The 22,444-nt window shown below is 51.0% G+C and overlaps 2 protein-coding genes across 3 annotated transcripts; one reads left to right on the forward strand and one right to left on the reverse strand.

Moving 5' to 3' along the window:
- Positions 1-499: 499 nt before the first annotated feature.
- On the forward strand, positions 500-4,506 carry Six5 (SIX homeobox 5). Its single transcript, XM_021219076.2, has 3 exons — positions 500-1,371; positions 2,159-2,946; positions 3,083-4,506. The coding sequence occupies exons 1-3, from the start codon at positions 587-589 to the stop codon at positions 3,667-3,669; spliced, it is 2,160 nt and encodes a 719-aa protein (XP_021074735.1). The 5' UTR covers positions 500-586; the 3' UTR covers positions 3,670-4,506.
- A 453-nt stretch (positions 4,507-4,959) lies between these two features.
- Bhmg1 (basic helix-loop-helix and HMG-box containing 1) lies at positions 4,960-20,310 on the reverse strand. Of its 2 annotated transcripts, XM_029532298.1 has the most exons (13): positions 20,240-20,310; positions 17,472-17,562; positions 12,763-12,862; positions 11,676-11,801; positions 10,716-10,952; positions 9,659-9,752; positions 8,878-8,984; positions 8,283-8,438; positions 7,919-7,971; positions 7,037-7,195; positions 6,732-6,967; positions 5,982-6,071; positions 4,960-5,128 (listed from the first exon to the last, which is right to left on the reverse strand). In XM_029532298.1, exons 1-13 carry the CDS (start codon positions 20,308-20,310, stop codon positions 4,960-4,962), a joined length of 1,689 nt encoding a protein of 562 aa, XP_029388158.1. The 2 variants fall into 2 exon arrangements, with proteins under 2 accessions (XP_029388158.1, XP_029388157.1); XM_029532297.1 differs by having other exon boundaries at positions 6,732-7,195; positions 12,751-12,862.
- Between the last annotated feature and the right edge of the window lie 2,134 nt (positions 20,311-22,444).

Here is a 22,444-nt window from a genome sequence, read left to right on the forward strand (position 1 = left end):
TCAAGTTTGGAAAAAGTAGGGGGTTGGGCCTGCAGAGCTCACGCCATCTTCCCACTGCGCCTGCGCAAGCCACGCGCATCCGCTTTTTGGACCGACACTCCAGAAAAGTTGCAGCAAACTTTCTAGCGCGTTTCCCCGCCCCTCCTCCCAGCTAGATCCACCGCCTACCCGCGGGGCCGGGAATTCCGAGGGGCGGAGCACGGCGCGGAGATGGGAAGGGGGGGCCTGCAAGGGACCCGGGAGATCGGAGCGGCTTCGCGCCCTTAACCCTCCGGGACGGCCCATTACCTCCGTTGCTCTGATAGGGAAACTGAGGCCCTGAGTCAGAGGCACACCCGGGGGAAGGCCAAAAGCGCGGCCAGAGACGGAGGGAAAACAAAGAATCCTGACAGCCGGGGAGGGGGGCGGACACACAGGGACAGGGACAGGGACAGACCGGAGTGCAGAGCTGGGTCTAGTCTTTGGGAGGGGGCCAGAAGACCGCAAGGGGACCGGGGGGGGGGCGAGGAGGACTGGGCGGAGGAGGGGGCTGGGGAAGCCCGCGGGAGGCGGCAGAGAAGGGAGGAACTTTCCAAAGTTGCCAAACATGGCTACCTCGCCTGCGGAGCGGAGCGCGGGGCCCGCGGCTCGGGGGGAGGCGGCGGCGGCGGCGACCGAGGAGCCGGAGGAGGAAGCGCGGCAGCTTCTGCAGACTCTGCAGGCAGCCGAGGGGGAGGCGGCGGCGGCCGGGGCGGGAGATGCGGCGGCGGCGGCGGATTCTGGGTCCCCGAGCGGTCCGGGGTCTCCCCGGGAGACCGTGACCGAGGCGCCCACCGGCCTTCGCTTCTCGCCCGAACAGGTGGCATGCGTGTGCGAGGCGCTGCTGCAGGCGGGCCACGCCGGCCGCCTGAGCCGCTTCCTGGGCGCGCTGCCCCCGGCCGAGCGCCTACGTGGCAGCGATCCGGTGCTGCGCGCGCGGGCCCTGGTGGCCTTCCAGCGGGGCGAATACGCCGAGCTCTACCAACTTCTCGAGAGCCGCCCTTTCCCCGCCGCCCACCACGCCTTCCTGCAGGACCTCTACCTGCGCGCGCGCTACCACGAGGCCGAGCGGGCCCGTGGCCGGGCGCTGGGCGCGGTGGACAAATACCGGCTGCGCAAGAAGTTCCCTCTGCCCAAGACCATCTGGGATGGCGAGGAGACCGTCTATTGCTTCAAGGAGCGCTCGCGAGCGGCGCTCAAGGCCTGCTACCGCGGCAACCGCTATCCCACGCCCGACGAGAAGCGCCGCCTGGCCACGCTCACCGGCCTCTCGCTTACACAGGTCAGCAACTGGTTCAAGAACCGGCGACAGCGCGACCGCACTGGGACCGGCGGTGGAGCGCCTTGCAAAAGGTGAGGGGGGACCGACCCTCCTTCCTCGGTGGCCGCTGGAGTCTGCGCGAGTGACCCTACACACCCCTCCTCGGCGACGTCGGCGGGTGCCTAGGTTGAGCGTGGAGAGACCAGGCACACCCTGGGTTCTCTGGGCATCACTGCCCCAGGGGCAGAGGTGGTTGCAGCTCCTTCTAAGCTGGGAACGCAGTGCCAGGAATGGGGGGAGGGGTGTTTGGGGGCGGGACGGGCAGTGAGAAAAGTGAGGTGTCCTCGGAGGAGCAGTAGTCAGGAAGGGGAAGGGGCCTTTGTCTAAGGGACCCGCTTTGGGGGCCTCTGCAACCTGGCCCCTCGGTGACCATTACTTACGCCCACCCCCACGCCCCCTCCAGCCCACACAGCGTGGTCTGTCGCTTGTCTTTGTTGTGAAACGTGAACCTTCTCCGGCTCCGGTTTCCCTGTAACCCAAGCCCTTCCCCTCCCACCTCAGCGCCAGGCCTCGAGCTCTGGTCTCTGACGCCGTGGGGGTGGGAGCAAGAACTGGAGTAAAAGCTGCTGCCTCACTCCGCAGCCACGCGCCTGCCGACCCAGAGGACTTGGGGCAGCCTGGGTGCTCGGCGGCAGGCCAAGGCGACCGGAAAAACTTTCCTCCGGCTTAGCATTCCCGCCGCGCTGTCAACCCCAGCGGGCTGGGATCTGGGTGGGTTCTTCGAAGGGCTAGAATCGCTCATTCGGAGCTCGGGTTGCCTCTGCCCTTGGGGCGATGAAGCCTTCAGACCTAAAAGGACTTAACCCTCTTTCCTTCCAGCGAGTCTGATGGGAACCCCACTACCGAGGATGAGTCCAGCCGCAGTCCAGAGGACCTGGAGAGGGGTGTGGCCTCCGTGGCTGCTGAGGCCCCCGCCCAGAGTTCCATCTTCCTGGCGGGGGCCACCTCTCCGGCAACGTGCCCGGCCTCCTCTCCGATCCTAGTGAATGGGAGCTTCCTGGCCGCCGGCAGCCCCCCAGCAGTGCTCCTTAATGGCAGCCCCGTCATTATCAATAGCTTGGCCCTAGGAGAGGGCTCCAGCTTGGGGCCCTTGTTACTCACAGGAGGAGGTGCCCCTCAACCACAGCCCAGTCTCCAAGGGGTCAGTGAGGCCAAGAATTCTCTGGTCCTGGACCCTCAGACGGGAGAGGTTCGACTGGATGAGGCTCAGTCTGAGGCCCCTGAGACCAAAGGGGTTCATGGGGCTACTGGAGAGGAAATCCCAGGAACCCTGTCCCAAGTAGTCCCAGGCCCCCCACCTGCCTCCACCTTTCCTCTGACCCCGGGAGCCATGCCCGCCGTAGCTGCTCCTCAGGTTGTCCCACTCTCCCCTTCTTCTGGGTACCCAACAGGCCTGAGCCCCACCTCCCCACGGCTGAACTTGCCCCAGGTGGTGCCCACCTCTCAGGTGGTGACCCTGCCTCAGGCTGTGGGGCCCCTCCAGCTGCTGGCAGCTGGGCCAGGCAGTCCTGTGAAGGTGGCAGCTGCAGCGGGGCCTACCAATGTGCACCTGATAAACTCTAGTGTGGGAGTGACTGCGCTGCAACTTCCCTCGTCCACTGCTCCAGGTACCCTTTCTGCTTTTTGGGGTCCGAGTGGGTTTGGGGAGCAGGTGTCTTCCCACCTGATAGTCTCTTGGGGTTAAGCCTACTGGCACCCCTGCCTGCCACCCAGCATCTTCCACTCCGCCTCTTTTCTCCACAGGAAACTTCCTCCTGGCCAACCCTGTGTCTGGCAGCCCCATTGTCACTGGGGTAGCTGTGCAGCAGGGCAAGATCATCCTCACTGCCACCTTCCCCACCAGCATGCTCGTCTCCCAGGTCCTGCCTCCTGCCCCCAGTCTAGCCCTGCCCCTGAAGCAAGAGCCAGCTATCACAGTGCCCGAAGGAGCCCTCCCAGTGGGCCCCAGCCCCACCCTCCCAGAGGGTCACACACTGGGGCCAGTCTCTACTCAGCCACTGCCACCTGCTTCTGTTGTCACCTCTGGCACCAGCCTGCCCTTCTCCCCGGACTCTGGCCTGCTTTCCAGCTTCCCAGCACCCCTCCCCGAGGGTCTGATGTTGTCACCTGCAGCTGTGCCAGTCTGGCCAGCAGGGCTGGAACTGAGCACAGGAGTAGAAGGGCTGGGGACACAGGCCACCCACACTGTGCTGAGGCTTCCAGACCCTGACCCTCAGGGACTGCTTCTGGGGGCTACAACAGGGACTGAGGTGGATGAGGGGCTAGAAGCTGAGGCCAAGGTCCTGACCCAGCTGCAGTCAGTACCCGTGGAGGAGCCCTTGGAACTGTGACTGCCTGCATTTAACCACTTCTTCTGACAATGGTGTCAAGGTGCTAGGACAGGAGGAGGAACCCTCAGTAAAGTGACTGCAGTCTGGTCCCTCACCGCAGCCCTCCTACCTGGATGAGCTATAAGCCCTACAGGAGCTAGAGGGACCACCACAGGTCAGGGAACCGTCCTCCCGATGGCGGACCTTGTTACAGCCCTCTCCTTGCTCTGCCTGCCCAATGTGTGAGCACTAGGGGGTCTTGACTTGGGCTTTGCCCGCCTCTACCTAGTACTAGTGTGAGGAGGCCCTGCCAAGTGGCCGATTTCCAGACGGCACCCTCACTATAACACTATTAATAGCCCCACTGAGACCCATTTCCCAAAATTTCCTGAGAGACCGGGGTGGCCTAGGGACAGCCCTTCCTGTTGAGGAGGGGCTGATGGGTGCACAGGGCCCTTCCCCTGCTTCCCTGGACTTGAGCCCCAGGATCCAGCCCCAGACCAAAGATTTCCCTGGCCCCTGGGGTAACCCTGGCCCCTTTGTCTAGTTTGTATTGTAAATCTTTATTTTTCTAGGATATGTTATGCCTCCATTTCAATTAAAGTCAAGTTAACAGACAGCAGAGCTATTGAGGGTAAGGGTTACCTGCCAGACAACCCACCCAAGAGAGAGCGGGGCACAGCCCAGACAGAGGCTGTGGCTCGTTTTCCTTGTTTGGGTTGTGAGACGGGGATCGCGTTTTCTATAGCCCAGGCTGGTCTCAGATCCCATCTTTCTGCCTCAGCTTCCTGGATGTTGGAATTATAAACATGGGTCACTACATCTTAAGACTGGATTTCTGCGGTAAAGGATTTGAGTTCAGAGCTGTAGGATCGGGGGGGGGGGGTTCAAAGTATAGAAGCAAAAGGCTTATGGATTTGATATGTGGAAAGCCCACCCATGGCCAAGAGATCCTGGACACAATATTCCTTCTCCCCTGTTGGTAAAGAGTTTCACTTCATTTTACATAGAACAGGGAAGGATGCAGTGAGATGGGGGCTGAGACCGTGTGGTTCTGGGGGCAGGGGGAAGCTCTGCATCATTAAATCAAGGGCGCCCATCCTCTCAGAACAGATGTAGGACAGGGTAGAGGGTGGGGCTGTGTGCAAGGCAGAACATAGAGCCTTGGGTCAGTAAATACATTTCCTCTCTGGTGCTGAAGCTGGGGCACTGGGCAAGGGACCCACAGCCGTGGGTCTGAGGTCCAGGGGAAACAAATGTTAGAGGACCTGGATGCCAAGCAGGTGGCAGAGCCCAGAAGGACTGCCTCTCTCACTGGCAGTGAGGGTTGGGCAGTGAGGTGAGGCCCAAAGACACTTGGGCCTTCTCAGCTAGTAGCTGGTAGAAGGGCTTGGGGGTCTCCTCATCGTCGTCCTCACTGCTGGAGCTCTCCTGCTTCACAATGCGGTTGTGCTGGCGGCTGAACCTGCGTGCCTTAGTGCTGGGGACAGATGGAGGTTCCTCACACTTGGCTCCCAGGTTCCCACACTAGTTCTTTGCCCCCCAGCAGTGACCAATCCTCGGCTTGAGGGAGCCAGAACTCTCTTTGGTCCCATTGGGGCCAATCTCTCTTTTGGGCCTCCAGGGGCAAATAATCTAGACTGGGCCCTGCCAGGTGCTCCTCACACAGCTGTGAGGGGTTTGGCTAGTCTAGAAATGAGCAGGGGTGAGCCCTTGATGTTGATGGAGGTCAGAATTTGGGGAGGATGAATAAGAGAGAGAAGAGACCAAGCAATAGGAAAACAACTGAGATGCTCTGTGTGTCCAAGCAGAAGTGGAGGCAGCAGGTCCAGGACCCAGGAAAGCTCATTCTTACCAGCTGCAGATGGCACTCTTTACCTGTAACATCCCAGGTTGTAAAACTTGGGACCTGGGGAGATACTCAGTGAATCAGAACATGTGCTCTGGGCTGTGAGTTTGAGTCACCAGTACCCATGTAAAGAACTGCGCCTGGCAGTGTGCCCCTACTTTGAAGCACTGGGGACGAAGGCGGATGGACCCAAGAACTCACTGTCCAGGCACCTGGCTGCTAGGCCTGTTTCCCATTCCATGGGAGACCTTGCCTCAAGGCAATGAGGCAAAAAGCAAAAGGAAGACATCTGATGCCTGTTCTGGCCTCTGCATGCATGTGCATGCAACACACATATACAGAGAAAAAAAAAAAATCTGTTCCACAAGTCCTCAGCCCAGCAAAGCCCCAACCTGTTAGCAAAGTCATGAGGTTCTGAGTGAGGGACGAGGGTTACAGGTTGGGGCCCAAAGTCTTCCCATGCCTTCTAGAAGGTACTTCTCACCAGTATGGTTTCTTTTCCTCCGGAGTCATCCCGCGCCACAGTTGAGCCAGATCCTTGGTGGCAGCTGTGGATGCAGTTCCAGGACAGGCTCTGGTACAGGAAAGAAGAGGTCACAATGGCCACACCACGGTCCTTTACCACTGTTCCTCTCCCACCAGCTTTCCCACCCTGTTACACTCGAGACTGATGCAAGGAAGATACACATACATCTCCCAAAGCATGAATGACTGCAGCCACCACTTCACAGGCTCCGGAACTCCCCCCACCCCTTCCTGCTCCGTACGCACACGCACATGCGTGCGCGCACACACATATACACACACACACACAACACACACCCATCCTTCCAATGAAGGCAACCAGCTCCTGGTGCTGGTACTCATCCCACAGTGACAGGTCCAGGGCTGGCACGTGACCTAAGTCAGCCACATGGAAATGAGACTGCTAGGGCATCTGGCAGGACTGAGCCTGTACCTCCTGAGGACAACCTGCTATCAATGTGGCCTAGCATGCAGGAGGTAACAGCTCAAGAGAGAGAGGCAGGACTGATTCAGCCCAGATTCAACCCCACCTGATGGCAGTTTCCTTGAAGATGACAAAGGCCAATTACCTTTACCCTGATGTCTCAAGTTGGCACGAGGGTCTGCCTCATAGGATGGGAAGGCTCAGCAGTGAGGCCACATGGCCTTGGGGTGCACATGGGGACAGTAAGCCCTTAATACCTTTAAAATCCTGTGTACCCTCACCCACCGGATGTACTGCTTCCGGTTCATCCTGCAGAACATGATGAAGCCATTAACACACTTTTTCTTCACCTGGCCAGGGCAGGCTTTTCTGCTGTCTTTGGGCTTCGCAGGGCCCTGGCTTGCCTGGACCTTCTTGATCTTCTTGTTGGCTACTGGCAGGCCAGAAGACCGCCTGGCAGGTGTCCATGTGTAGTCTCTGTCCTCTTCACTTGAGCTCTGCAATCTCTCTGGGTTGGCCTGCTGCAGGACGGAAAGCTGAGCAAGGGAGAAGACCCCTGTCCTCCTTGGGTAGGTGGCCACCCCTCTCACCTCCTCCTGTCCCCACAGGGACTCTGTGTCTGTGGACTCTGAGCTGGAGCCACAGTTAGACAGCACCTTGACATTCTCACTCAGCGACAGGTAGCAGTGGTCCAGTGAGACGGAGGATTGGAAGTTAGGTGGGCCTGTGGGGCCTTCAGAGGATACGTCCTGGATCAGATAAGGAAGGAGACACTGACTACAAGATACGCAGGACATTAGAGACAGCTTAGGCTAGACACCATAGTCTGTCTCCACACCCTGGAAACTCAGGAACCTTGGTTCTAATGTCCCAAGCAAAGGCCTTGTGGCATCAATGAAGAAACTGGGACTAGAGCAGAGCGCCTTAGCTGGAAGCCACAGGTGCTCCCTGCCATCTGCACGGCCATAGCCTCAGCACCAGTCCCGGCTGATTAGTTCCCCCTCCCTCCTGCTCCCTCCTATGGCTCTGCTGGAAGCCAAAACAAAGTTGGAGGACACCGGTGGATTCTGTCTTTATGAGTTTCAGGCATCGTGAGGTCCAAGATGCAACTATCTACTTTGGGTAAACCCCATGCTCAGGGAATTGACACTTATTTGCCCAGCTAAATTGATACACTCCTGTAATCCAAGCTCTCTGAAGGCTGAGGCAGGAGGATTGAGAGTTTGATACCAGCCTGGGATCCTAGAAACCCTGGGTCAAACACACGGACACTGAGTAAACCATGGAGGTGAGAGAACCCGCCCCCCACCCCGTCCACCCCACCCTGCTTGAAGAGTAGCTGTGATCTTAGGCAGGCCTTTCCCAGGCCCCTCATGGGCAACAGTGAGCTCAAAGGTGGGTGGTGAGGACAGAGGTTGTAACTCTGGGAAAGATGAAGGTGTGGGGTGCACAGTCAGGAAGACAGAACCTACCTTCTCTTGTGGGCCCTCCCCTTCACAGGCAGCAGGTGAAGACTCCAAGAGACCTGTGAGCAGAGCACTGGCAGGACTAGGCTTTCTGACTACACCCGGATAGCCCCTGCGTCCCACTGTCCCCCTTTAGAATTTCCTAGCCTGTGTCCAAGTCTCATTCACAGGCCAGCTAAGGGCACAGTGACAGTTTTTTGGAGCCTCCCCCTCACTACATGACTTAGTAGTCCCTGCATTGTGAGGAGCTGTAGGCCCCTCAAGGCCCTCTAGGAGTCCACTGGGCTCAACTTAGGCCTGAGTATTTTTGATGGGTGAGTGTCCCCATGTTTTATGAATGAATGAGGCTCTGCCCACTCTGGTAGCCCACCTTCAGTCAGAAAGTAGGTGTCATCTTCTAGGACATGATCCGGCAGGATTTTGCTTGGGGAGCTGAAGAGGGAAGAGCTGATTCCTAAGATCTCATTCAGGTAGTTTGCCACATGCCAGGTGTTGATCTGGGATGACCCCAAAGCCAGTGGGCTCCCTGCAAAAGATCATGGCACTCAGGTATGTGGTCAACCCCCAGTGTAGCAGCAAGCTTTGAGGAGATATCGTCAGACTCTGGGGAAAGGAGACTGCCATTCGGAGTCAAGGTGGTATAGAAAATTAAAAGGCACATTGCCTGACAACACATCAACAACAGAAGAGGAAAAGTCATCACAGTATGCCAGGACCAGCAAACTGACTGTGGTGACCCAGAGCTCCGTGTTTAAACGGTTCTGCAGTAGTTGGCTCAAGGAAAAGCAGGGATTGATTAGCAATGCCCAGCATAGCAACCAGGGGCAAAATGACGCTAGGCATAGTGTTTTCCATCCCTGTGCTTAGCAGTTCCCCAGTCTTCTTCCTGCTTTGCCTGCCATAGAAATCCTCTGGTGTGGAATGTTCAGAAGGCTCAAAGCCTCAAGGAGAGGACTTGTAATCACCATTGGGGCTGTCCTCGGAGGTCCAAACAGGAAGCAAGGGGTCAGAGTCTGGGGCTTCTTTGTCTGCCTCACTGGAAGTACACAAGAATAGCTTCTGCCTGCAAGAATTGGAATCAGAGGAAGACACAGAGCCCTGGACTGAGCTCACATGGCTAACTGCATGAAACTCCAGGGAATTCAATCAGCTTGGCTTCTGCCCACAAGGAGCTTCTCGTCTTGTGTGGAAAATGAACTGGTAAACAGATGCTGACAACAGAAGGGAGCCTGTGGGGAGATTCTAAGGAAGACAAGAGGGCGGGTAGGAGAGGGTAGTTTCCCACGTAAATCAGAAAGGCAGATACTCCAAGAGGAGGGACAAGGTCAGCAAGCTCAGAGCAGGTTGTGTGGGGACTGGAGAACATTTAGGCTGTTTAGTGGAAGACTGCTGGTAAAAGTAAGAGAGGGTGACATGGTAAGACAGGGTCACATTCTCCAAAGCCAAGAAAAAGGTTTGGGCTCTACCTTGGGTCAGGGGCTTTCAAGCCCTACTGATCAGTCAGCGTCTATATTAGAGACACACTCAGTGGATGAGAACAGGCTGGGAGGGAACAAGAGGCATGGAAGATCAGCAGGTGACAACCACCAGTTTAGAAGGTGGGAAGCCAGACCTTCCCAGGAGCCTGCATCAGTCAGCATGCAGCTGGGCCGAGTGCCATTCAGGGAGCCCTGGCAGAGAATGTGAAGCCACTTCTCCTAGTCCGCTGATATAGCCCCAGCCAATGACACCCTGGGGTTTCCTTACCTGACACAGGGCTGTGCTCTGGTGAGGAAATAGGACCTCTGAACCTCGATGTCAGCATTGGGCTCTCCACTCTGGGCTTCTACAGCATGATCATCTGGAGGAGGGGATATCAGAATAAGGTATCTATGCCTGAATGTGGGCCAATTTCCAGGGCTCCAAGACAGGGGGAAGGAGAGGGACCAGGCATGGTGCCTGGGTGAAGCTGGAGTGCATGAGTCACCCCAGCATTGACTCATCTCTATCAGAAGCTGCCAGCAGATCAGATCTTTAACATGGAATAACAATGCCATGACAATAAGATCTCATGATGGCACACAAGAGTCCTGGCCCTGTCCCCAGCCCTCTAAGTCTTTTACTGATATACAACACCACTAGGTCAATGGGTTAGCCCAGTCACTGCCATATGAAATGGCATGTTTAGCGACAAGTCACATAGCTAGCAGTAATATGTTGCCTCTTCTGGGACCAGGGTATTCTAGCACCCCAGCAAGTCTGGATGGTCCCGGAGAAGTGGGAAATTGCATTACTGGAATGAGAATTTAGTCACTACTATGTCACAAGCACCAATAGCTCATGGCCTGGCCTAGAGGGGATGCATGAACAACAGGGAAGCATGATGGAGAGGAACTGGGCACTTGGCAGCCTTAGAGCGAGTTCAAAGCCAGGAATTACATTCCTGCCTGTTATCCTATCCTTGTGAGGCATTTTAACCCCTTCTCACCTCTGATACAGTGACAGGGACAAGGGACAGTCTGGCTTCAGAGAAGCCCAGTAGACATATGCTGCCCCATCCCCAGATTTGAGACCTGAGGTGTATACAAAGGTGACCCCAATCTCGTCCCTCTCTTACAGAGCCTGACACAAGAAAGGGAATCTGTGAATGAAAGCCCCATGATGTAATAGGCAGTGCCATCCCATTTGGTGATATATGCTCTGTCCAGAGCAGAGTCTGTGAAAGAGTGCAAATACACACGCACATGTACACACAAGTGGGGGGGGGCAGAGAAAGAACACATGAAAATAGAAAAGGAACTTCCTTCTAAGGAAAAGCACCAACTTGGGATGTCACAGGCAATGATGTTCTGAGCCATGTCCAAGAACACCAGCTGGGCCCCTTGTCCGTCGCCTTCAGATGCAGATGGTTCAGTTGTGGGGTAGGTGCTAGGGCTGAGGACCCCTGGACAGGTGACACATTCCTCATTTTCTTCCTTTAGGCCTGGGTGTATGGTGATAGGATTTTCAGCCTGGTCCAGAGCTAGAGAGCGTCGAGGATTATAGGGCCAGGGTGGACGCTCTGAGAGAATAGAGACAGGAGTCAGGGGGCTTGGTAGAGGCACTTCAGTGCCTCAGAATTTGGCTCAGGTAGGGAATTCTGCTCTGGGATGACACATTCCAGAGCATCGCTTGTCCCGGTGCTCCCAGAATTCCAGGTGTGCCCAGCTCTTCAAACAGAGCTCACTGAGCCAACCCTGTGTACACAATTCAGAGGCTTTAACAGCAAAGTGCCTTTGGTATGACATGCCACACCAGGCCACTTCCAAACACTAAGGAAGTTTCTAAGCACCTCAAATAACTACAATGTACAGTTGTGACTAGAGACTAGTGGTTAGGCAGGCCATAGTCCCACTTCACAAGTATGTGCACTGAGGGCCTCAAGGGGTTGGGAAGCGAGGGTGTGGTGAGGCTGGGCTAGAGCCAGGACTCTCAGCCTCTATAACACACTCTTGTTTCCACCCTGCCTCCCTATGCCCTAGCTCAAGGAAAATAAATGATGACAGCAGCATCCTACTTGGGCCTTGCCAGTGCTTCTGATATAAGCACTGCTTGGCAGTATCTGCTCAGGCTTTTCCTTGAGAGGGGCTTTACCGATGCCTGTCCCAGTGAGGAAGAAATGAAAGCCCATGAAGGCCTGGGAGTGGACTCGGACATAGATTGGTGGGGTCTGACCCAGTGTGTTTCTAGAGAAGGAGCCTACTCTGTAACAGTAGTTCCCTGTGCTTCCATGGACCACACATACCTGACACTTGGGTGAACTTCTTCTTTCGAGGTTTTGAAGAGGTGCTCCAAAGGCATGGCTTCTGAGAGCCGGAGGGGGTAGAGTGCTGATGCTGTGTATGGCCAGCAGATGGGTTCCAACCTGGCCCTGGGAGCAGGGAGGCACAGATTAGACCCCACTCCCGGTCTTACACATCCTTCTCCTCCCAGACAAGGCTCTCCTACCCTGGGTAGGAGGGAAAGGTTTCAGGAAGACTTTTCTAACAAGAAAACTATTGCTGCACAGCCAAAAAGCCAAAGGATAGGGCAGGCAGCACTTAAAGGGCTAAGGCAAAAAGATTACTGCGAGTTTGACACCTGTCTGGGCTATATAGTAGGACTCTGCCTCAAAAATAAAATAAATAAGGAAAAATAAAAACAAAAGCAAATTAATGTGAAGCATGTTCCCAGGTCGAATCTTCTAATACTTCTCATGTCCACCCCTCTGCTTTGCCCTACAGACCTCATATTTCTGCTCTGGCTTCTGTGCCCTCTTACCATCTGAGTGTTTCACACCAGTCATTGTATAGTGCTGGGTAGCTGTGAGCTGCAGCCCGCATGTTGTTTGTATTAACATCTCTGATTCCCACAACAAACACAGAAGGAAATTGCTGGTGGGGTCCTAAATTACAGATTTCAGGACTGAAGCCCTGAAACACTATCCCTAAACACTCGATGTTTCCTCACACCCACATGCTCTTGCTCAGGGTGGTTCTGCAGTCTGGCAGGGTTCCCTTATGCTGTCCTTGAAGGCCAACCTTCTAGGCTTCCTCCTCCAAACTCCAAAGCACAGTGTCTGTATTTTGCTTTGTTTCATTGAGACTGGGTCTTGCACTGTAGGTTAGACTGGGCTGGATCTCATTGTGTAGCCTAGGCTGACCTTGAACTTGATGCAGTCTTCCTGCCCCAGCCTCTGAACGTCTGGCTCTCCTATAACACCTCTCTCCTGTACACCTCTCTGATGTAATCCCCTTCCCCAGGAAGGGGAAGGTAGCCAATTGGTTTCCCTGACAGTCAGGAAAATGTGGCATAAAGGCTTTGGAGGTAGAACTGCTTACCCACAAATCCACCTTTGCCATTGCTGCTGTGGAGCTGGAGCAAGGCCTTGGTCATGTCAATGTATCTCTGGAGGTACTGGATGTAGTGCAGGACACGCAGCAGGATCTCCTTCTGTACAGATACAGGGTTGAGAGTGGGACACATTGCCCGCCTGTCATCCCAGCCCCTCCAGAGGCAGAGATAGCAGGATCATGAGTTGGAAGTCATCCAGGACGCATACTGTTAGACCCTGACTTGCACAAGGGTCAGGGCCCAGGACTGTGTGAGGCTCCTGGGGAACTGAGACAGGAAGTCTCAAACCCCACTCTCCACCCATAACCAGCAACGCAGCTTCTGGCAGAGCTTCACCTATTCTGCTGTCTAGCCCCTAACTTGTCCTAGAGAGCCAGCCTAAGACTGAGGGTGAACACAATGGAGTTTAGAGACCTAAGGAGGCAGAGCTGGAGCTCAGGGTCACTAGCCTCCTGATCCCAGTTGTTAGCATATACTGTTTGGCTTCTGGCTGTTTGCTTATACTTGATTCCCTGTCTGGTCCTCCTTTTTTCATAAGCCCCCCCTGCCCACTCTTCCCCTGAGTTCCAGCATGGACACCCCCCCTTCTGACTATCTGACCCATGCTGGTTCATCTTCCTAGCACTCTGAAACACCCCGGACTTCTTTCCACCTCGACATTTGCCACACTGCTTTCCGTTATCTGTTGCCATGTTGTTCTCCCCTTTGACCTTGAGCTAGTTGAATCGTGACTTTAGCTAACTCATTTCTGTATTTCAAAGGCAGAGAATGTTGAGGGGCTTTTAAGGAAGCAGATTTCTTTCAGCACCCTACAGGATGCTGCTTCTGGCCAGTAGCTAGACATCACCTACCCCACTACTACCATTGAATAATTCCTGAGCTGCTACTGGAAACACAAAGCTAAAGCAGTACAGGCAATATGCCTTCATGGACACACAGCTCAGCAAGGACAACAGACACCAAACAACTCAAAAATCATCCACCAGTCATTTTTGTAGCACACCTGTTATTTCTGTAGCACACCTGTAATCCGTGCTCAGGAAGCCGACACAGGAGAATTGTAAATTCTAGGACAATACCAAAACCCCATATAAAGAGAATCAAGCCGGGTGTGGTGATGCACACCTTTAATCCCAGCACTTGGGAGGCAGAGGCAGGCAGATTTCTGAGTTCGAGGCCAGCCTGGTCTACAGAGTGAGTTCCAGGTCAGCCAGGGCTACACAGAGAAACCCTGTGTGTGTGTTTTAAAAGCCTTTTAAAAAGGCTTAGTCAATGTTTGAATGATATTGTCTTCAAGGGGGTCTTAAGGAATTGAAAGAGAAGAAAGCTGTCACTCAGAAAGAAGCACTGAGTTGTCTTTCTTAGATTGGCATGTCTAATGCCAGGCTTGGAATGCAGTTACAATGAAGCCTCTGTGGCTGTGAAGAGATACATACAATTGTTCCATGCAAAGGTACTTAGATTCCCATCCTTGATTTCAAAATAGAAGACTGTTTCTGGTTTTGTTTTGTTTTTTGTTTTTTTTTTTTTTTCTTTTTTTTTTTTTTTTGGCTTGGTTTGGCTTGGTTTGGTTTTGAAAAAGGATCTCACTGTGTACCTCAGACTGGCCTGTAACTGGTGATCCTCTTACTTCAGTCTCCCAAGTGCTGGAATGACAGAGATGAGCTCCTTACCCAGCAAGAAGGCTCAGTCTTAATGCTTTAGAAACATGATTTGGCAGCTCCACTGGAAGGTGCAACCCCAGAGACCATCTCAAGTTATTAATAAGTTTTAAAACTCTTACAACAGAGAGATTTTGGTCAACAGACACGCTGAACAGAGTGACCAGGTGACTGAAGGACTGAAGGCACAGGCCTTTGATAGCCTGCTGTCTTTTTTTTCTTTTTCTTTTTCTTTTTTTCTTCTTTCTTTTTTGAGACAGGGTTTCTCTGTGTAGCACTGGCTGTCCTGGAACTCACTCTGTAGACCAGGCTCTCCTCAAACTCAGAAATCCGCCTGTCTCTGCCTCCCAAGTGCTACCACTGCCTGGCGTGGCACAGGCCTTTAGAATGATGTATTCTCAGTCATTCTTACTTTCACTCTGCCTGCACCCCTCCTTCCCACTTCCCCTCAGGTACTTATAAACAACCCATTCCATCAGGAATTTCTTTCTTTTCTTTTTTGTTTTTAAATGCATGGATTTTTGTTGTTGTAGTGTCTTTGTACAGGATCTTACTATGTAGCTCTGGCTATCGCTGTAGACCAGGCTAGCTTTGAACTCAAAAGAGATCCACCTGCCTCTGCCTTTGACTGTTGGGTTTAAAGGTATGCACCAACACACCCAGCCTTCTTCATGAATTTCTTAAACTAAAATGTGAGCATATCCAGGGCTGAAAAGTCAGTTCAGCAGTTAAGAGCAGTTCCCAGCACTGGCATGGGGGCTCATAACTCCCTGTAACTCTAATTCCAGGGGATCTGACACCCTCTTCTGACCTTTACAGGCACCAGGCATGCACATGGTATACATGTGTGCATTCAGGAAAACATTTATACACATAAACATTTTTTTAAGTGAGCATGCTGCCAGGTGTGGAGCTGTACACCTTTAATCCCAGAAGTAGGACACAGACGCGAACAGATCTCTGAGTTCTAGCCTGAATTTCACAGCGAAATCCTGTCTCAAAAACAAAAGCTATTGTTTCCTTTTTAATTTTTTTGAGACAGGTCTATTATATAACTCTGTCCCAAAACTCACTCTAGACCAGGCTGGCCTTGAACTCAGAGATCTGCCTGCCTCAGAGATTCTGCCTCCCTAGACAGGCCTAGAGATAATTCAAAGGAAGTGGACATCTTGTCAGTTGTGAAATGCTAGATTCATTCCTTGAGGGCAGGAACTGTGTCCTTCTCTTCTCTGGCTTCCCAGGATCCTATGACATCACCTATACATACCAAATATACAAATGCTTGAGGACATGGAAAAATTTCCCCATAGTCAGCACCCCAGTTCCTAGCCCCATGCCTATGAATCGGCTGCATTATACGGTAAGGGAGCTTTACAGAGACCACTGAGCTGAGGACCTGGAGATGGAGAGATTACTTGAGTTATCCACATGAGCCCAAGGTACTCACCATCTTTGTAAACAAGAGGGAGGCAGGATGGTCAAAGGGAGAGAAGACCATGAGAACAGAGTAGAAGAGACCTTGTTGATGGTTTTCAAGGAGTGTGAGGCCTTTGAAAGTTGCCAAAGGAAAAGATAATGTGCTCTCTCCTGAGAGGGAGAGAGGAGAGAGAGAGAAGCGGGGGGGGATATGAAAATGAAGGTGCACACGTGTGTGAGAGAGTGCGTGAGCACATGGTCATATATGCACATATAAAATAACAGAGAGAGAGAGAGAGAGAGAGAGAGAGAGAGAGAGAGAGAGAGAGAGAGAGAGAGAGAGCCTATCTCTTTGAACCCAGTGTCTTATGTGTCTAAGGCAAGTGCTTTACCACCAAGCTACCATCCCCAGTCACTGCTTACATTTTATTTTGAAACAAGGCTTAAAAAGTTGCCTATGCTATTTTAAACTCACTCTGTAGCCCAGGCAGGTCTTGCCCTTTCAATTCTTCTGCCTCAGCCTCCTAGATGCTAGAAGGAAGCACATGTACCACTAGGCCACACTTTTGTCTTCCCTCTGCACCTTTTTATCTTTCCTCTAGAGCTTGCACAGGCCAGTCAAGAGCTCTGTTGCTAAACTACATGCCAGGACATCATTTCTGTCTTGAAGTATCACTTAGGAGCAGGAGTTACCTTTGTTGGTTTTAACAAGTGAGAAAACCCCGGGGCTGAAAAAGACAGTAGAGTCTCAGGCTGCAGCTATGAGGGCTCCATATTGATGTGTGACCTCTGCCTCTCCTTTTTCCACTCCCAGTTCCCTTTGCCTCTTTCTGTGTGTGTACGTGTATGCCTATGTGGGTGTGTACATACATGTAGAGGTCAGAGGTCAGTTTAAGTGTCATTCCTCAGGGGTTTGGAGACAAAACAAACTGTTGGTTTGTTTTGGTTTTGAAACAGGGTCTCTCAATGTGACCTGAGTTTACTGGCAAATTTAGGCTAGACTGGCTAACCAGTACAAGCATGTACTGAGGTACCTACCTCATGATACATGGCTTTCTGTGGGTTCTGGCATGGGGACTCGGGTACCCATGCTTTCCTAACAAATTCTGACTGAACTGTCTCCATCTCCTGCTCTACCCACCCCACCTCTTATCCTGAAAGAATCCCACAGGGCTAGGGGTATAGTTTAGTGGTAAAGCACTTGCTGACCCTGAGTGAGGAACTTGGCTTCTAAAACAAAGAATCCCCCATGGGATCATGGACTCCCAGAAATTCCTGTTTTGAGCATCATGGCTACTCCTATTTTCTTTTTCTTCTTCTTCTTCTTTTTTTTTTTTTTTAAGATTTATTTATTTATTATATGTAAGTACACTGTAGCTGTCTTCAGACAGTCCAGAAGAGGGCGTCAGATCTTGTTATGGATGGTTATGAGCCACCATGTGGTTGCTGGGATTTGAACTCAGGACCTTCAGAAGAGCAGTCGGTGCTCTTACCCACTGAGCCATCTCACCAGCTACTCCTATTTTCAAGTCTATCTCTGAGAGGGTCTGTGTGGATTTCCCAGGAGAGGCCCCCACTCATTGCTCTGGCACCCTGCCTCCCACCCGACTCCTCTCCTTCAGTCTCCACACCTTGGTGTACTTCTTGTCTCTGTTCTTCATGGTCACAGGGATTAGCAAAGCCAGCTCTCGAAGCTTGTTCGTGAGGTTTTTCTTATCCTTCCTGTTTGGGGAAAAGGGCCAATTTTGGTTAAGACATCTAGAATTAAACTTAGTTTCTTTGGAGACAAGGTGATCATACTGCGTTAGCCTCTCAAGCGCTAAGATTACAGGTATGAGCCACCACATCTAGGTTTTAAGGTACACCACTTGCCCCCAAACCTTCAGTCTCATGTCAAGACTGTCCTCTGCCTCCATTCTGGGACAGGCAAGACAGGGTCTCAGGCATCATGAGAACTTATCATTCCCCTATATTATATTCCGTGGACCAATGAGTCTCCAAATCTTGCCCATCTTCCACCTCCCTCCAGCTTTTGTTAAACCCATAATCCCTGCATGGCTGTCTTCACACCCTTACAAGGCTCTCGGCCTCCTTCATCCATGTTTTCTGAGGCAGCAGCCTTCCTGAAACATAAATCTGATCTTGCCTGCCCCCTTGTTTCATACCTTGAAGGTAATGCCATTGAGATGAAGCAACTTTCTTTCTTTTCTTTTCTTTTTTTCTGTTTCTTTTTAAAAATAGGATCTTGCTATGTAGCCCAAGAGGGACTCAAACTCAGTAATCCTCCTGCTTTAGTCTTCCAAGTGTTGGGATTACAAGTGTGCACTGTAATCCTGGGAGGGTCAAGTTTAAAGGCTCTGTGTGGCTCACAGTACCCTTCCTTTTCTGACTCTTTCATACTCACTGAGTATCACTATACAGGGTAGGTGAGCTCAATGCCCCTGTAGCCTCTCACTGTGTCCAATGGGCTATGCCACTCTGGAAACTCAGTGTGTGCTTTCTAAAGACCTCTCGATACAGGCATGAAAGCAGTTGACTTGTGACAACTGAATGCATAATTCATGAGATACCCACAAAAGAACATACACAACTCCACCCTTCCCCCACCAGGTGGAACATAAAGACGATGTCCTCTCCCACATTACACACCACCCCACTGCTCCCACAGTGCTTGTGATGCCCTAGAGCTGCTTTACCACCAATTCTCCTCATGCTGTCCTCAGGGCCTTCAGTTGCTAGCTCTTGTACCCTGCTCCCCCTAAAATGACCTACACTGTCCACACCAAAACAGCCCTTCTGTTCCAGGTGCAGGTTTAGCTCCACCCAGCAGTGCTGGAAATCCAATCTCAGGTCCTCAACCTTGCACACCAAAAACTGTACTGATCTAGCTACTAACCACTCCATCTTTGACATTTTAAACTTAGGCCCGGTATGAATGACTGTCCAAGTCAAACAGCCATCAGGCTGGTTCTAATGAAGGTAAGAAGTGTTGCTTGGTTATAGATGCTGTAATAGCAGGCTTTGACCTACAAAATGAGTGGCTTGTTATCTGGAACTACAGCCTAACCAATGAACTCTTTCCTCAGGAACTAAATCTGGCCAGAATCTAGTCTAGAGGATAAGAGGGGGTGAGAAGGAACAGATAAAGCTCCAGACAGAGGGAACATGTGGAAAGGACCTGTGTCATAAAGGAGCAAAGAGAACTCAAGGAAAGTAAAGCCCAAGCACGGGAGCTAAGCATGAAAAGGAGACAAGACTGGAAGAGACAGCTTGGGTGAAGCAGGGTCCTGCAGGCTCACAGTAGAAGCCATGCCTTGATATCCCCGAATTCTTGTTTAAATGATCCAGCAAGTGCCTTATTATGCATAAGCTAGTTTTAGCTAGGTTTCTACCCATCAAAACCAAGAGTCTATTATTAGAAAGATTCCTCATCTAGAAAGGGGAAAACAAGAGACTGAACTGTTGATCACAAAGATTCTAAGAAGCAATAGGCATCGGGACACATGCATTTTCATTTCCTTCATGACCTTCCTTCTGAGTGAGCACAGTTCCTGCATAGAGGACCACATCAAAGAAGGTGCTTAATTGTAATGTTAATAATGGATAAGGAGGGGGTGTACTGACATCTATTAAGGGGAAGATAGTACAAGGCAAGATGACTTTGAATATTTTAAATGTGTCCAAACTGGATAGATGGAGAGGAAATCCAACCCTCAATCTGCTGTATGCATTCGCCTTTCAGATTCCTTCAGTGTTAGAGGGTTGCCTGTCATGCATGTGGTACCTGCAACACACAAAAGATTCCTAACATTTGGTGTTCAATGGATGAATGAATACATATTGTGAATGAAGGAAAGGAAGAGAGAACATTTAAGGTCCTTAGAATTAGCAGGGCTAGAGAGATGGCTCAGTGATTAAGAGTACTGGCTGCTCTTACAGGGGATCTAGGTTGCAATCCCAGCACCTAAAGGTGGTTCACAACTCTTTACAACGCCAACTCCAGGAGGCACCGCATGAACATGGTGCATGCACAGATATACATTCAAACAAAACATGGACATACATAAAATTAAAAAATAAAAGAACGCCAGATGGGAGATGTAGTATAGGTACAAAGGAGTTCCTTAGCATTTGACATCAGAAAGCCCAGGTTCATACCCAGCACTCAAACAAACCAAACAATAAGCAAAAACCAAAGCACATTAGAGCTTGAGATCACCTCGCTCAGTCTCTGGACATGAAAGGACTATTCCCACCTACTTCCTTGTCTGGTGGTTGTAATGGTTATTAGATACAACGGAAGGACTAAACAAACAGTCTAGAAACAGTGTTTAGTAGCATCTTGTTGCCACTATTGTTCAGAGGGGCTAGAGCTGCACTGAAGGTAGAGAACAATCACCTGTCAGTAGGACTCGGAGATGTAGCTCTGTGCTGATCAGAGAAACACGAGATTTTGTCTGGACCCAACATCTGCAAAGAGGGAAAAGAATTGTTAGTGACCTTTGGGACTCCAAAGTGAATCAGCCAAATCATGTATGACATTCCACACCCTCATGGTACATTTTTAAAAGTACCTAGAGTTCCTAAAATAGGACATATCTACGAGCTCAGAAACCTAAATTAAAACCCTAAATTTTAAATAGAAAATCATAAATCCCAAATGGTAAATTTAAGCTCCTAATAATTGGATCTAAAATCAAAATCAGCAAATTTCCAGACATTGATCTCAGAATTCAGATATCAATAATGGGATGCCAAAGGCTGAAAACAGACTGTCTAGCTTGAAAAGTGTGGCTTAAGACCTCTAGAAAGGGGTAAGGGGGTGTTTGAGACAGGATCTCTCTGTATAGCTCTGGCTGTCCTAGAACTCACTATGTAGATCAGACTGAACTTGAACTCAGAGATTCACCTGGCCCTGCCTCTCCAGTGCTGGAATTAAAGGGATGTGTCACCACACCCAGTAGATGATGACATTAATAGATGAAAAATGACTTTAAAAATCCCAAGTGAGGGTCTGGTGAGATGGCTCAGCGGATAAGAGCACTCGACTGCTCTTCCAAAGGTGCAGAGTTCAAATCCTAGCAACCACATGGCGACTCACAACCATCCTTAAGAGATCTGACTCCCTCTTCTGGAGTGTCTGAAGACAGCTACACTGTACTTACATATAATAAATAAATAAATAAAATCTTAAAAAAAAAAAAAACCCAAGTGAGGACTGGAGAGAGATGGCTCAGCAGTTACAAACACTGATTGCTCTTCCAGAGGTCCTGAGTTCAATTCCCAGCAACCACATGGTGGCTCACAACTATTTGTGATGGGATTTGATGCCCTCTTGTGGTGTCTGAAGACAGCTACTGTGCACTTATACACATTAAATAAATAAATAAATAAATAAATAAATAAATAAATAAATAAATAAATAAATATTTTTTAAAAAATCCCAAGTGAGAACCGGGCACAGAAGCTGATGCCTTTAATCCCAGCACTCTGGAGGCAGAGGCAGGCAGAGCTCTGAGTTCAAGGCAGCCTGGTCTACAGAGTGAATACTAGGACAGCCAAGGCTACACAGAGAAATCCTATGTTGAATGCTACCCCCCCCAAAAAAAACCTCCAAAACAAACAAAAAAAGCCATGGCTCAGAGATTAAGAGCAGTGGCTGCTCTTCCAGAGATCCCAGGTTCAATTCCCAGCACCCATATGGACGCTCACAACAGTTTGTAGCTCCAGTTCCACAAGATCTGGCACCTTCACAAGCATACATGCAGGCAGAACGCCAATCCACATAAAATAAATATTTCTTTTAAAAGCCTAAAGTAAGAGCTGGGATAAATGGCTCTAGGTTAAGAGCACTGACTGCTTGTCCAGGGGACTTGGATTTAATTCCACAGGGTAGCTCACAGCCATCTCTAACTCAAGTTGCAGGGAATTGATGCCCTCTTCTGATTTACTCCAGAAACTCCATGCATGTAGTGCACATACATACATGCAGGCAAAACACTCACACATAAAATAATTTTTAAAAAATCTAACCAGGCAGTGGTGGCACATGCCTTTAATCCCAGCACTTGGGAGGCAGAGGCAGGCAGATTTCTGATTTCGATGCCACCCTGATCTACAGAGTGAGTTCCAGGACAGCCAGGGCTACACAGAGAAACCCTGTCTTGAAAAACTCAAAAAAAAAAAAAAAAAATCAAACCCTGATTGGTGGCCCATGCCTTTAATCTTAGGACTCTGGAAGCAGAGGCAGCCAGATTTCTGTGAGTTCCTGGCCAGCCAGAGCTACAGAGTGAAACCCTGTCTCATTAAAGATAAAAAAGGGCTGGAGAGATGGCTCAGCGGTTAAGAGCACGGACTGCTCTTCCAGAGGTCCTGAGTTCAAATCCCAGCAACCACATGGTGACTCACAGCCATATGTTATGAGATCTGATGCCCTCTTCTGGTGTGTCTGAAGACAGCTACAGTGTACTTATATATAATAAATACATAAATCTTAAAAAAAAAAAAAAAGAAAAGGGCTGGTGAGATGGCTCAGTGGGTAAGAGCACCCGACTGCTCTTCCGAAGGTCCTGAGTTCAAATCCCAGCAACCACATGGTGGCTCA

This window comes from Mus pahari, chromosome 19 (genome assembly GCF_900095145.1).
Source record: "Mus pahari chromosome 19, PAHARI_EIJ_v1.1, whole genome shotgun sequence".
Classification (NCBI taxonomy): domain Eukaryota; kingdom Metazoa; phylum Chordata; class Mammalia; order Rodentia; family Muridae; genus Mus; species Mus pahari.